General features: G+C 31.8%; 1 protein-coding gene across 1 annotated transcript; it reads right to left on the minus strand.

Annotated features, from left to right (window-relative positions):
• Nucleotides 1-13,457: 13,457 nt before the first annotated feature.
• Nucleotides 13,458-15,232, minus strand: LOC121970076 (protein Barley B recombinant-like). The gene is made up of 2 exons (XM_042520488.1): nucleotides 15,095-15,232; nucleotides 13,458-14,712 (listed from the first exon to the last, which is right to left on the minus strand). The coding sequence occupies exon 2, from the start codon at nucleotides 14,596-14,598 to the stop codon at nucleotides 13,705-13,707; it is 894 nt and encodes a 297-aa protein (XP_042376422.1). The 5' UTR covers nucleotides 14,599-14,712; nucleotides 15,095-15,232; the 3' UTR covers nucleotides 13,458-13,704.
• Between the last annotated feature and the right edge of the window lie 103 nt (nucleotides 15,233-15,335).

The raw sequence follows: 15,335 nt of genomic DNA on the forward strand, positions 1-15,335 counted from the left end.
CGTGGGTACCATCAGCCATCCTCTCTCCTAGGCCCCAGATTCCTCTCTTCGTCAACATTCTCGTCATCATCATCGGTACCCCCATCTGACCTAGCTTCCGGATGGGATTAGTCGTCATCTTAGAGGCCCTTCTAGAATGATCTCATACTCTCAAGAAGGGAATAAATGATAAGGAACATTTATCTTGGCGTAAGGACTCTTTAAATGAAAAGATTAGACATCTAGTGAGGTATTTTATATTTGTTAAAAATTAATCTCAAGACATTGGAACAACTAACTATGTAACTACACCAGTAGTCCTTTTGTACTTTCATTTATGCTATTGAAGTCCTTGAACATCACCTACCGATTTTTTCCAAAATTTTTAGGTTGGCATCTAATTCTCGAACAAAGCTATCTATTAACTTGATAGAAGACGTTAAATGTGCATGATAGCAGACAACAAAAATATTATTAAGATAATGTTTAATTAGAGGAAGGTGAATAGCCTATTAGTAACGTCTCGTACAGATGTAAGGTAAAAAAAAAAACCACTTGTTAGTTTGGGTTGTGATTATATGTGGATTTATGTCAACAAACTAAGATACAACGAAAAAATATTAATACAGTCTTTTACCATCTACTCTGCCACCTTCATTTTTAATTATTTATAGGACCGATAAAATAAATTAAATATTAATGAATAAATTTAATATTCAATTTGATAATAATTTAATTATATTTATTTAATATACACAAGATTAATTAAATGAAAAAGTTTGAATAACTTATTAAATTAAATAAATAAATTTGAACAAATATGTTTTACTCATTAATATTAGTAAATAATATTAGTAAACCATGTTTATTAATAAATATCTTATTAATATGTTAAATAAATAAAGAAATTTTTAAAATGAACAAATAAATTTATATTATCAAACTCAAAAATCAATTAAGTAAATTTAAAATATAAAAATTTCAAATAATCAAATAACCTTAAATTGAAAGCTCGATAATATTTTAATAAATCAAATTCAAATCAAATTTGAATCTAAATCAAATTAAGTTTAACAATAAAATTTAACTCCTTATTTATAAGATGGACCATTTTCTAAAACCTGCTTAGAGTATAGGCGGAGAGAACTCATATTAAATATTTCTTTTCTTATAAAATATAATAATAAGATAATGAATGAAAATTATTTAAAAAAATTAGTAAAGAAAGCCACTTAAAGACAGTTATTGGAATCAATGGCATAACTAGGATCTTCAACGGCCTTGTGTTATTACTATTCTGTAACTATGCTTTCTGTAGTTTACTGTTCCTCGATGCATTAAAGGACAAACAAAAAAAAGTCCTTTTTAGTTTAGACTCAATATATAAGTATAAAATTTATTGAGCTGCTAGATTTGAGCTCAATATATAAATTAAAAAATTGTTGCGCTATTGGATTTGAACTCAATATATAGTCTAAAAATTACTAGGTTGTTGGATTTGAATTCAATATATAAGTCTAAAAATTGATGGGCTGCTGAGCTAGAAGCCTAAAAATTACTAGGCTGCTGTGTTGCACTGGGCTAGAGCCCACTGAAGCCCAACCCTAGCTATGCTATTGGTTGGAATATCAATGTTCAATTCATATACACTCTCCAAGAAAATAAATCCAACACTTCCATCCCTAATTTTCAAATAGCTCAAATCAATTGAAACTATCAAGCCCGCTGGCCACTATAAGTAGACCTGACAATGGTTTAGAATTGTTGATTCAATGATTCATGGTAGATCGATCCTTAACTTTAACCGTTCAAAATAATTACGGTTCACGATTCAGAACCACCAGTTCATAGTTCAGTTCATGATTCGCCATGATTCAATATTATTATATTAAAAATTTTAAAATTTATTTTAAAAAATGGCATGTACTTATATAAGTTGTCTACGTATCCCCCATTAGGGTATAGGAGAATCAAATCTTACGTAGTTCTTTTACATTTTACCCTTTTACTTTAGGAAGTGTTGTTGTTACTCACTTTTATTTCCTGTTCTAGTTATACTCATTCCTTCTGTATCAAAATCTTCTGACTTTATCATTAGAAATTGACATTCCTTGGATTCTTTTCTCGGTTATGGTCCAATCATTAAGTAATATTTCAGCTTCTAATGAGTCGGGAGATAAAGTTGATTATCGTTCATCTAATATGTGTAGGATCGGAACTTCACCAACAAAATGTTGCCAGGCACTGAACATTTGCTCCACATCAATAGTTGACACTAGACAAGTTTAAATTTCCTTAGCGATCACGGAGAATAAGGAAAAGCTTTGAACCTTTTATGACCATCACTTTAGGATATCAAAATTTTCGCTATTTATTTCACTTAAATCCAAAAAAGTCGTAAAATAATTATCATGTTCCTGTGTGAAACTTGAGAATTCTCGTGGACTATGTTTTTATAAATTTTAAATTACTACTAGTAGTTTATTGTGTTTAATATTAGATTGTATTCTATATTTTATATAATATTAATTATAAATATCATATAATTAAATTCTAACATTATATATAATAATAACTGAATCAGGAGGAGAAGAAGAATTTTTCATTGGATTAAAATATTATAATATAAAGTTAATATTTCTTATAAAACTTTTAATTTAAATTTAGAATCTAAAGTAAATATAATTAAATAGATTTCAGGAATAACATAAAAATATTTTTCTCATTTAATTTTTATAGCTAATATGTAAAAAAAATAAAGATTCATTATTAAGATGTTTATTTAAAATTTATACTATATTAGAAAATTTTTCTAAAATTAAATGAGCAGTGGAATAATAAACACCAGAAGTTATTTGGCTACATCGTTAAATACTTTTAAAATTTTATAAATATTATTATAAATATTCTATTATTGTAAAAATAAATATATACTAGTATTAGTATTCTGTGTAAAAAAAATAAACATAATAATTCTTTATGTTATGAGCAGTATGTGATTCATTAAAACTTTATAAGTTAACCATCTTTTTTTTTTATATAAATATGTTAACCAATGATCACTCAAAATATTGGAATATAAGGAAACTTTATTATTTAATTTACTAAATTTATCAATTAACTTCTTTTTTCATTATTTTACTAATTTTTTAATTGTACGAGTAAGTGTAGTCATAGTAATATGTTTAGCACATTAATTAAGAGATTCTTTACAAAATCTTCAAATGTACATTTAGATCAACAATAAATTTAGCTAATGATTTTCTTATTTATTAGAATATAAAAATAAATCGAAATCCGTACTACTGTTAGTTGAAGGAAATATAGATAATTATATTTGAGAACGGTCGAGTACATATTCCATCGGGTGCTTCATTGCTTGGAATTTATAGGAAGCATTGCAGTGCTTACATTTTACATGCAATTCTCCTGACAAAAGAGTGACATTAAAATGTTTAATACAAATAAAAGATTTTAGAGTAGGAATTTTCTGACCTTAGAAGTAATTGCATCAGTACTTTTTTATATTTTAAGTGTCAGAATCTGAAGGTGCTCGGTCTTCTCATCGGTTGATTGAATGTTGAGATCCTCGTACAGATTCACTATTTCCATTTCCCTTTGAGATGGAGATGATGAACTTCCACAGCCTCCTTCCATTGTAGTTAAAAATTAGAAACGAAAGTGCGTAAAAATGCAGACTTGAAGTTGAAAACGTGTAGAGCATGCGAAATTGAAAATGAGAGTAGAGAATGTGTATGAAAATAATGAAATGAACTTTTTATTTATAGAGTTTAGATACTAACAATCACTAAATCATAATCATTAATAAAAAAGGTCAAATGATTTTACCGGTTGAAAAAAATACCCAAAAAATATCTTCACCCCCTTCAATGGTTAGGAACCGACGATTCTAACAACTAAAAATCGACGGCTCCAACTGCCACAAAAAAAAAAGATGAAACTGATGGACCAAACCGACAGTTAACCGAAGGTCCGCCAATTTCATATCCGGGCCCGTAACTAGGTCAACAGACTGATTGCCCATTGACCCGGGTCGATAGGCCGAACCCGAGCCGGACCCGGGGTCAGGTCTAACTGCAAGCAAACTTTCAAATATTCAATTGTGGATCAATTTATCAATGGATTACAATATTATTCAAATAAAAAAAATATTATATTTTCAAATAAAAAGTTTATTGTTAACTTAGCAGAGGTTTTTTTAATCAAAGGCAATTATTTTCTTTTTTATACATTTATTTTTGCAATACATCATACAACTAGTACGATAAATTCTTCCCTAAGATTTTACATCGATGTATACCGGATTATCTTTTATACATTCACATTCCAATTTTAGTTTGATTACATGCAACAACCCTATAAGAAGATTGACCAGCCGTCTTTCGAATATGATGCAACAATTACGCAAACGTCTGAATTTAAATTACAACCGGCACATTATAAAGATTTTCCTCTAATAAAAGTGCTTTTCAATTTAAATTTAATTTATGCTTATGGCCGATAAATTGTTTTTATAAAACTAAACTAATCATAATTAATTAATTTGAAAAGTTAAATACTGAAGACTGTTCAACTAATGATCAACAGTGATGAGTGCTCTCAATAATTATTTGATCTAAATAATAATCGAATTAGATTCCACTCATATGTACGGATTCGAATCCATGACAATGAATTACTAAGACGACGACGGCATCAAAGCATGGCTCAACACTGGGAACCAACTATAGATTCATAGAGATCAAACTCAAACTAAAATAACATCAGCTTTTAAGCCAAATTAAAATTTACCTATCCAAATCCTAAACATTAATTTGGTTCTTCAAACAAAGGATTCTCCACCTGTTCAGTAGATGTCTCCAGCTTCATTTTGTGATCAAGATTCTGCAAGAACAAGATTTGAGATGGAGAACAGACTGGTGCATGGTCTGATGGAAGCACCATTAGTTCATCTCAAGTGGAAGGCAATGACTAGTCCAACAAGATTTGGCAAATGGGGTTAGTAATATAGCAAATCAATCTAAACAAATTCTTAATCTAACTTCTCCAACTTAAGGCTCAATGAAGACTATTTGAACTAAAGATTATCCACCAAATTAATAATTCAGCTCTAGAAACACCTCAACCACATGCATCTTTTTTACAAGATAACTTTGCCAGCTCCAAAAGGTTATTAAATACTCAGGACTGTCCTTGGTTTAAGATAAATAGAAAATATTCCAGCTAGTCTACTCGAATAGGTCGACTCAGGTCTTCCAGCTAGTCTAGTCTTATCTCTTAGAATCAAACAATCTAAATTCATTTTAAAAATCAAATAGAACCATTTATTCCAGCAGAATTGCGATGAATCGATATCCTGTGAATCAAATGAGCCATAACAGAATTTACTAGAAAAGTATGAAGAAATCAAATTTGATTTCCCTGTAAGTGGACGGCATACTTTAAAGATCATATTGTTTTCACCATTTGCTACAATGATTGTTTCATCAATAAATCATTTGCCACTAAACTAGGATTAAAAGAAACAAAATAATAAGTAGCAAGACAAGAACAAGAAAACCAACAAATAGGCATTTGTTCGGAGCAGATGCATATCCTAGAGCAGAACAACAGCAAGCTGCTATTTGATTTATGTTCAAGGGTCTTCTCAGAAACAAAAATCAAGCATTCACTAAAATATAAAAACTCAGGTTACCAGTCTGGTATAACAACTAAACCTTATCCCCTACTATATGGATCCTTCTATGTCATTAGATTCTATTCTCTACTATATCATCATTTATATTTAAATAAATTTTATCTTATTTTATGGTTGCTAACAAAATCTTTTTGGTCTTTTTTTTCTCGTTTGATATGTACATTTATTTTTGACATCACATAATTAGAGCATTTATTGATCGTTTAAGTATATGTCTGTACCATTGTAAACGTACCTCAATAGATGTGATCCCAACTTTTTCTCTAATATTTTTATTTCTTATCCTAACCATCTTTATATGTCCGTACATCTACTTTAACATCTTCATTTCTACAACTTTCATCTTCCACTTGTATACTTGAGTTATAACCTAACATTTAGCTCCATATAACATAACATGTCTAACCGCCATTTTATGGGGGAAAAAAATTTAAGTCTTAGAGGTACTTTACAATTACCAAGCACATCTGGCACTCTCCTCTATTTAAATCATACTGCTTGTATTCTATATAAAACATCTCTCAATCTCCATCCTTTTGCAAAAATAATCTTAAATACATAAACTACAACTCATTATCTCCTTATATTACTAAATTTAAATTTCATATATTCCGTCTTTCCTGTACTAAGTCTAAAACTTTCACTTTTAGCATTTACCGCCAAGATTCGAATTTAACATTTACTCATTCACATGTATCATCTACCAAAACAATATCATTTGTAAACAACATGCACCACAGTACTGTATATTGGATATGCCTAGTAAATTCATCCATGATTGTAAAAAAATAAGACTTAGAACCTTATCTTTATAGGAAATGATTCAGTTAATCTGCCTAAAGTCTTCATTTTTGTCAATACATGCTCATACATATTCTTAATTAGTTCAATATATATTATGCTAATATTTGTTTCCTAGAATTCTCCATATAAATTTCCTTGAGATTATCATAAATTTTATCTAAATCGACGAATGTTATATGTAAGTCTTGCTTCTGTTCCTAATATTTTTCAATTAGTTGTCTAAGATATATAACTTTTTATTATCGACCTTCTCGGCATAAATCCAAATTAATTTTTGATCACCGCAAGTCTCCTTTATTAGTCTTTTTTTATTACTCTTTCCAAAAAATCTCTGATATAGGTTATCATTAATTTAATACCCAATACAATTTTACACATCTCCTTTATAATTATATAAGGGAACTAGAAATAACTGTAAGACATTCAATATCTTATTTTCCTATGCATTTTCATACCTCCATCAGAATATCATCTGCTCCAACTATTTTTCATTTTACATCCTATTTAAAATTTGTTCTACTTCAAAAATTTAAATTCTACTGTAAAAATTTAAATTTCTAATGACGAATGAAAGATGTTTGTACCTACTGGGTATCACTGCTGTTACTTGTCATTGTTAAAGTCAATGTGCCAGTATTACTTTGACTTTATCTGGTTGTAAAACAACCCTAATCTGATAGAAACAGTACATGCAAGTGTCTAATGGGTGAATATACACAACTGCACTCAGAAGATAGTCTGGCACAGGTAATCTTACAGATTATGCCATATCGAAAAAAACAAAACAGTTCGAAATGATAACCAGATATATACTGCATTAAAATTTTCATACTATAAAACAAACCAAATTATTTCAAACTCATCCATTGCTAAGTTGATGCATAAACGAGTTGGCACTTTGCTCAAAATGAACATGGAAATCAGAATTTTGAAAGAAAAAAAAATGAAGATATTCACCTTAAGATAAATCTGACAATATATATATATATATATAGTAAAATAAAGGACAAATGGAGATGCCTCACTGTGTATCAAACATTTTTAGCAAGCCTAATATTGCAAACACCAGATTCACAGCAAACCTACATCAACTCAATAGCGGTTTGCATGGCACAGCAAGTACCAGAATTGTTAAGATAAAAGTTATTCAGACAAAGAAAGAATGCCCGCCACTATAGATCTAAATGATGAGGGAGAGGATTAGAAGTTCCAGATCCAAACAACAAAAAGATTTCTTTTGGCAAGGATCCAATTAAAAAAATAGTCACTCAAGATGTTAGAGTACCCGGAAGAGAAAAGGGATTTCAAAAGGAAGGGTTTATGAGTAGACCAAAAAAATAAAGAACTTCCTGCCAGTTCAATACATTTTCAGATGCATTAGAAAAAACAAGTTGACAAATTCCAGAATAAGGTGACACCATTGCCAAAGGAAAAAGACAAATGAAAAAAAAAATATTGAAAACAAACTCCAAGTCGTTCTACTCACGCCTGTTCAAAGTCAAACATTCATTTCGCCTCTGTATATGCATGTATAGAGACATCCAATAAAACAACACTAGGCTTCTTAAATGAATGCCACAACTAATTCACTCCTAATATTAATCAACTCAAACAGCAAAACATATGATGTATATAATCATTCTTTGTTTTATCAAATTCCATTCCAAATAACTTGCTATGAAGACTTAAGGGCTATGTATGTTATTAAGGAAAAGTCAAACAGCAGTCGCTACAAGTGCAGCTGGTATTTCTCAGAGGGTCTGGAGTGTCGATGAAGTCACTGATGGAGATAGGGATTCTGATGGAGGTATCGTTCTGTGCTAATAGTATACCTGTCACATAGTCAATGGATCTAGCAGACAGATGACGTCTAAGCTGAAGGTGGAAGATATATATAGAGTCAAGCAGAGATGGCTAAAAATCCAAGAAATAAAAGTGCAGCATCAAAGAATATGGCTTTAGTACGATAAGAGCAAAGCAACAATGAATCACAACACCAAAGCCTTTTTGGGTACCTAAGTAGATGGGAAAGCTCAGTTAGTGGATCTAAACTAAAGTTTGCTGTCTAGGTTCAAGAGCATTAAGGTAGCTCAATCGAGTGAAAATGCTTGACTGAGAAAACAAGCAATTTACTTAGGATAAAGAATGAAACCATTCAGAGAATTGTACTAAAAACGTAACATGATTGTTTTTTAGAGCCACATCTCCACAATATTTTATCTCCATGTTACTTGAGCTTGAGTTCAAGTATCTCTACATGTGAATCTAAGCAGGCATAGACGAGACCAAACACCAAAGTTTTTTTGGCAATACTAATACAAAGCATCATAGTATGCACGATATCAAGTGATAGTTCAACTAATGCAATTGGGACACCAATATGCTGAAGATTGTAAGGAGAGCTGATTCAGTGGATGATTCCTTGTTAGCACAAAATGAGTACAAGCAGAGTGCAGCACTCAAGAACATTGCCAGCAAGTAAAATTTTGATAGGCATAGAAAATTCTGCTTTATTTCAAATTTAAAAAAAAATCAAAAAATGAATGTTCAAAGACTCAAACAAGCCTTATTGTAAGCATATTTGTGTCATATGAGCATAGTCATCAATGAGAATAATTTTTAAAAAAAACTAAAACCCACCATTGCTAGAGACAAGATTCCATTCCCAAATATCAGTGAATTTGAGCAAAGACAGGTATGCTCATGAGTATAAGAAGGAAAAAAATACACAATAATGATCGCCAATTTCACACGTTTCACACCAATTGTGGCTAGAGAAAGCAAAAGATTGAAAAACTCCTTTAGTTTAGACCATAGTTGTGAAAAGTGTGTGCCTAGCTGTGCCTAGGTGCAAGGCGCAGCCAGGCGCGCGGCGCGCCATTTGCACCCAGGTCACCAGACGCAATACTTGAAAGAAGCGCACACCTTTTGAGAGGTAAGGCGCGCTTATTTTCCTCACCTTATTGAGGTGAAAAAAAAAATTAAAGCTCAACTCGTACCTTTAATTACCTTTTAAATTAATTAGATGAGACACATTTTTCTAGCATGGCTCTTCCTCTCCCCTAAAAAATGAACATCAACCTTTAATTAGGTTGCATGCATACTACATATTTGGCCCTTCCTCTCCCCTAGAAAATAAACATTAACCTTTAATTAGGCTGCATGCATATGACAAATTTTTCTTGCATGACTCTTACGCTCCCCTAAAAAATTAACATCAACCTCCCTTGCAAACTTAGTTCTCTTTGCATAACTCTTCAACATTTGAAGTTTATTTTTTCTTTAATTTGAAGTTTGATTTTGATTATGAAGACAAACTATTTCAATATTTGAATGTCAATAAAGTTTATATTTACATTACGGTTTAATAGTTTATGGATTATAACTTTGTTAATGAAATATGTTGGCAGAAATTTCCTATATATGTTTGAATTATATAAATTTATACCCAAAACACCTTACTTCTTCGTAAGGCGTGCACCTCACCTTCCGTCTAGCGCCTCAGGCCCCATAGAACCTATGCGCTTTTGGATGCCTCACGCCTTAAATAACTATGGTTTAGACAATCAATATGTTTGCGACCACCACCACATCTCCATATCAATAAACTAATCCAGTAGCAAGAGGCAACTGGACTGAATTGGGGTTGGGTAGGCTATAGTTCCAGAAACACTCAAGTGAAGGAATTCAATATAGGTGATATTGTAGCATCACAAGTATGATCAAATGATATTGTGCTAATCATCAAAGCTTGGAAAAAGTTCAGCTGTTTCAACACTGTTTTGAGTAGAACTCTAGATCCAAGCAGATAGAAGATATAGCAAGTTCATTCCACTTGAGATAAACCATCAAGTTGTATAATAAAAATATCTAGATACATAATATATGCAAGAAAAAATGGCTCATAAAAATGCATCTGCCACAAAGCATCTCATATCTCCTATAAGGTAGAGTGGAATGTTAGTAAAGTTGCTATAGTAGGTTCATATTGTTGATATGTCATGTATTCAGAAAATCTTTCCATTCTTCTATTCAGATGTGGAGACACAAGATGAATATCCTTCTGATGAACCAATAGTAGCCTCGAATGCCCAAGCTTAGAGGAGATAATTGGAACTGTTTTGTTAAATATTGGTTCCAATGGCACAATAGATTTAAGTTCATCAGTAGAGGAGAATACCTAAAGGATACAAAATAAACAAAAAAGATTCAATCGCCCATGGTTTAGATGTGCATAGGGGGGAACAAGAAGACAACCAGGAAGAAGAACAAAGGACTGATGCGATAATGTTCAGGATCAATGTTTTTTTTAAATATGCTAATAAATATTATAATAAAGAGGATTTAATCTCAAACAAGGGAACAATCATACAATTGACTTGGAAGTTATTCCAGATCAATAGTATGTGAGAAATGGTCTCCTGGTTTTTGTTATTTAACATCCCAGGGAGGGGGCTAAGGTGATCTCCAGGGAGAACCATTCTTATGGAGAGGTTCCTCATAACCAGAAACTTACAATAGATTACCAAGATCGGCAAATACAATACATCATGGTTCAAAATATCCTTCTGTGCGCGAAGTCCAGGCCCCAGCAAGAACGGTACAATTTTTGCACCAAGTTGTGCCGACACTTGGAACACTTCTGCATGTATCATACCAGGCTGAAATGAATTTAGATGGTTTTTAAGCCTTTAATGCTCTTTCACTTAGTTTATTTACTTCTACATAAAACTAAAATAATTAGATAATCATCTTAATGAAACTAAATTAAAATTTGATTGTACCATACCATACCAGTAGAACAAGTTTCAGCTACGTGTGTTGATTTTAATTCAAATGTTTAACTCATTGTGTTTTTATTTTTTAATAAGCGTATATCAATTAGATAGTTAAATATTAAAAAACTCCTTTTTACTTGTGTATTTCAATCTTTAGTTTTCTCCACCTGTTTATTTTTTAAAAAAAAATATTATAACGATTAGATAACTAATTAAATTAGAATTTTGAAGAAGCTATAAAAAGACAAACATAATTTGCATCCATCTTGACAAGTGTTGAACATGTCAATAAGTGTAGTGTGTTTGCACAGTAAGATACTCATCAACACAAATAACATAGGGAGTGTTTGGGAGAGTTTTTACTTATTTAAAAGTGATTCTTATAGAGATTATTTTGAAGTTAGTGAGAAGCTAAAGTATGAAGTGTTTGGAAATAGAAGCCAAAAGCTAACACAAGGTAAAGTTGGAGTGTTTGATGAATAATTGCTTTCAAGCTTAATTTTTAGTTAAATGACAACAATATCCTTAAACTATATAAATTAATCTGTTTTAATTATCTAAATATAATTTTGATACACTATTTGTTTATATAATTGTTATTATATTTTAAATATGATATCAAGATTATTATTGTTTATAATTAAAAAATATATAAAATTAATAAAAATAAAAAATGATAAAATTTATATAAATACACAAAAAATATGTATAAAAATCTAGAAATACAAATTATATAAAAATATAAAATATTATTTAAAAATAAATATCATAGAAGTGTGGTGGTAATTATGTCAAATAATAAATTTATTAAGGTCAGTAATGTTGTGGTAATTATGTAAAATGATAAATTTATTAAGGACATAAATGTCAACTTTTAATTTTAGATCATAAAAAAAAAAGCAAGAAAAAACATCAAATTCTTGCTTCCAGCTTTTGAGTAAAAGTTACAGAAGTTGAAGCAGAAGTTGACATTCACAAACACTCAAAAGTGCTTCCATGTAGCTAGAATCTAAGAAGCGCTTAGTAGAAGCTCTACCAAACACTCCCATTGTCTCTCATTATCCCTAAAATGACTGAAGCTGCCTATGGCTGGCTAATTTAATTTTGAAGAAACAGGTGATGCAAATTAATACTACTGATGTTTTCTAGCCATGCAAAATGCAAAGGCTAAGACAAGATAACACAAATACAAAGGGTTTAATTGATTATTAGGAAAAGAAGCCAACAAAAGGCATAGCTTAAGGTGGAATTGTGTGACAAAAGCTACATAAATTAATGAGTTCCCATAACTATTCATCTATACATGAACAATAATGAGAAACCAATAACCAACAACCTGATTTAAATAAAGGGAGCTCAGACAACTGCTTCAACAAAGATTATGATAATAACACATTTGGCAATTAAATTAAGAAAACTAGCATTTCAAATATCAATTCTTTAAGCTTTAATTGTATAGATACTACATTTTCTACTTAGCAGCAAGTGATTATGACTTTGGGTAGTATTTCTAAAATTCATGTTAGGTAGTAGATGTAAAACACCTTTCAATGGATTGATTAATTAAGTTCTTTTACAACCAATTAAATTCAAGGTTTTGATAAGATAAAACAATTAACTATTTTATGTAAATATCACATATGTTATATGTACCCGCATGTTCACTTGCAAAATGTAAATGTACTAAATGATAACCTAGCTGCATATTATGCTTTCTAAAACATTGGTACTTGCTAAATATATATTTTAGTGAACACAAACTAAGATCCATTAATCATTGAAAAAAGGATAAAGTGTATATATGCACACTCAACATTTAAGGTGTAAAATATCAGATTATAAACGACATAAAGGGCAATGACAATGTCATGTAATTACCATAGTTTAGAACACAATTAAAAAACTATAAATTAAAATATTTCATATGTTGAAGGAACTACTTCAGCCAATTTTGAGTTATGACCCAACAAATTAGGATCAAATTTGCAAACAAATCCAATTTATATACCATATCAATTCCCACAATGAATTAGACACAATTTAATAATGGAAATTTTTAGACATAGATCATTTGAACTACACCAATACATGACAAGGAACATCACAAAAACAGTAGAAAAAATAACTGGCATTTGTCAATACATTCCCATAATAGCTTAATCTCAAGAAGAAGCAAGTGAATAAAAAAATTATATGTAGTAGGTGAAAGGACCATCTTAGGGTGCATTGTCTCCACAAAAAGTTACAAGCTTTGATGATGATATAACCTGAGTGTCTAAGCCCCATAAGCCATGTTAAGAGTAATAATACAAAAAACACACTCAAGTTATACCAATGATCCCCACAGGACACAGATTAATCTACATTAGAGAAGCAATGATCCATTGCAAAGGCGAAGATTCATAAGCCTAGCCAACAAAATTTTTACCTGATAGTCACAAACTTGTTAGTACCATGCTTCGCCCAGAAGGTCTTCAAGTCAATTGGGTTAGAAAGATTATAACCTTCTCCAGCTAGCTTCTCCAGCACCTTCTTAAATGCACCCTGGCTCATTTTTCTACCAGCAATACGCGCCCCTCTCCTCTTAGTGCTCATTGGAAGGGGATACATAGAAATACTGGTCGTGCAGCATGCTGATTGCCATCCTCCAATACCCCACTTGTAGCATGGTTGTTGCTTTCCAGTACAAGAACACACTGGAGTTGGAATTCTTGAGATATCAAAATCAATCCCATTAATAATCATGCTAGTGCTCTTCTTCCCAGTCTTTCCATGTGAAATGGAGCCATTAGCAACCCCATCTCTTGGTGCTGCGGCTTTCTTAGGCTTCTTTGGCTTTGGTGATTTCTGTGGACGACCCCTAGACCTCTTCTTCAAAGGAGGCTCATTTCCATCAACTGGCTCCTCTTTCATCAAAGGCTTGTCCTCCTTGGGCTGTGGCTCCAAGTGCTGAAACATCTGGACATTGTTCACTATGGTGGGATCAGGGAGGACATTATAACTGGTATGCTGCTGATGGTTTGTCGTCAAAATGGGGAAGCTCTTGCTATTGTCATTGCTATAGTGTATCCATCCTTCCCTCACATAATCATTCTTTACATTGTCATTACTATGGTGAAACCATCCATCCCTCACAAAGTCCATTGGAAGTGATGGCTCTGGAAGACTACAAAGCCTGTGAATAAATCCACCACTTGATACAACTGGCTTCACATCCCGTTCCACCAAAGAAGGCATGAGCCGCAATCCAAGATTTTCCTTCGATGGTGGGTCATAGTAGCCCCAATTCCGGATACCCAATCCACCATCGTCATCCATGGAAGCCTATGTTCTAAAAAAGCAATCAGTGTAAAGATCGCAACTTTTCTGCTGATATCGACCAACACTCAAACACATTGCTTCATCTCACCAATGCTCAATGCCATCAAGCCCCTTTCATTAAAACAAAAAAGAACAAGTGCATGAGGGATGCAGACAAAAACTGCAAAATAATGGTTTTTTTTTAACAAAAAAAAACTCCAGAAAACAAGCATAAGAAACCTTCGGGACAGAGCCGATCGCCCGAGCAAAAAATAGTCTAAAAGCAGAATGAAATCCCAAAATAAACAAATCCCGGCAGCCCGCATTCGCAGCAAGGCCTGAACTTGCACGGTTTCAAGACGAGATCTTTACGACGCATGTGCTAAAAACAATATCCAAATCTCGCACCAAGGGAAAAACTTGCACTGCTGCTACAAAGAAAAAGAAGGAAAAAAAAAGAAAGAAAGAAAGTTTCCTCACTCGCCAAGCAGGGGGAGAGGACACCGAGATTTACCTTAGAGCTGAGAAGATGCAGAAAAGCGGAGCGAGTCTAGGGTTCACCGGCGCGTGAGGTGAAAAGGGGGCAAAATACACTTTCGATAAATGCAGCGAGCACAAATGTTTTCATCTGACAAGAAATGTTTGCTTGCTAATAAATGCAAGACTTTTATTTTGCATCCATAAAGAAAAAAAATATATATATATATATATATATATATATATATATATAGTTATTCCTCTTGTAGTCTGTTTTG

Source organism: Zingiber officinale, chromosome 4A (assembly GCF_018446385.1).
Source record: "Zingiber officinale cultivar Zhangliang chromosome 4A, Zo_v1.1, whole genome shotgun sequence".
Taxonomy (NCBI): domain Eukaryota; kingdom Viridiplantae; phylum Streptophyta; class Magnoliopsida; order Zingiberales; family Zingiberaceae; genus Zingiber; species Zingiber officinale.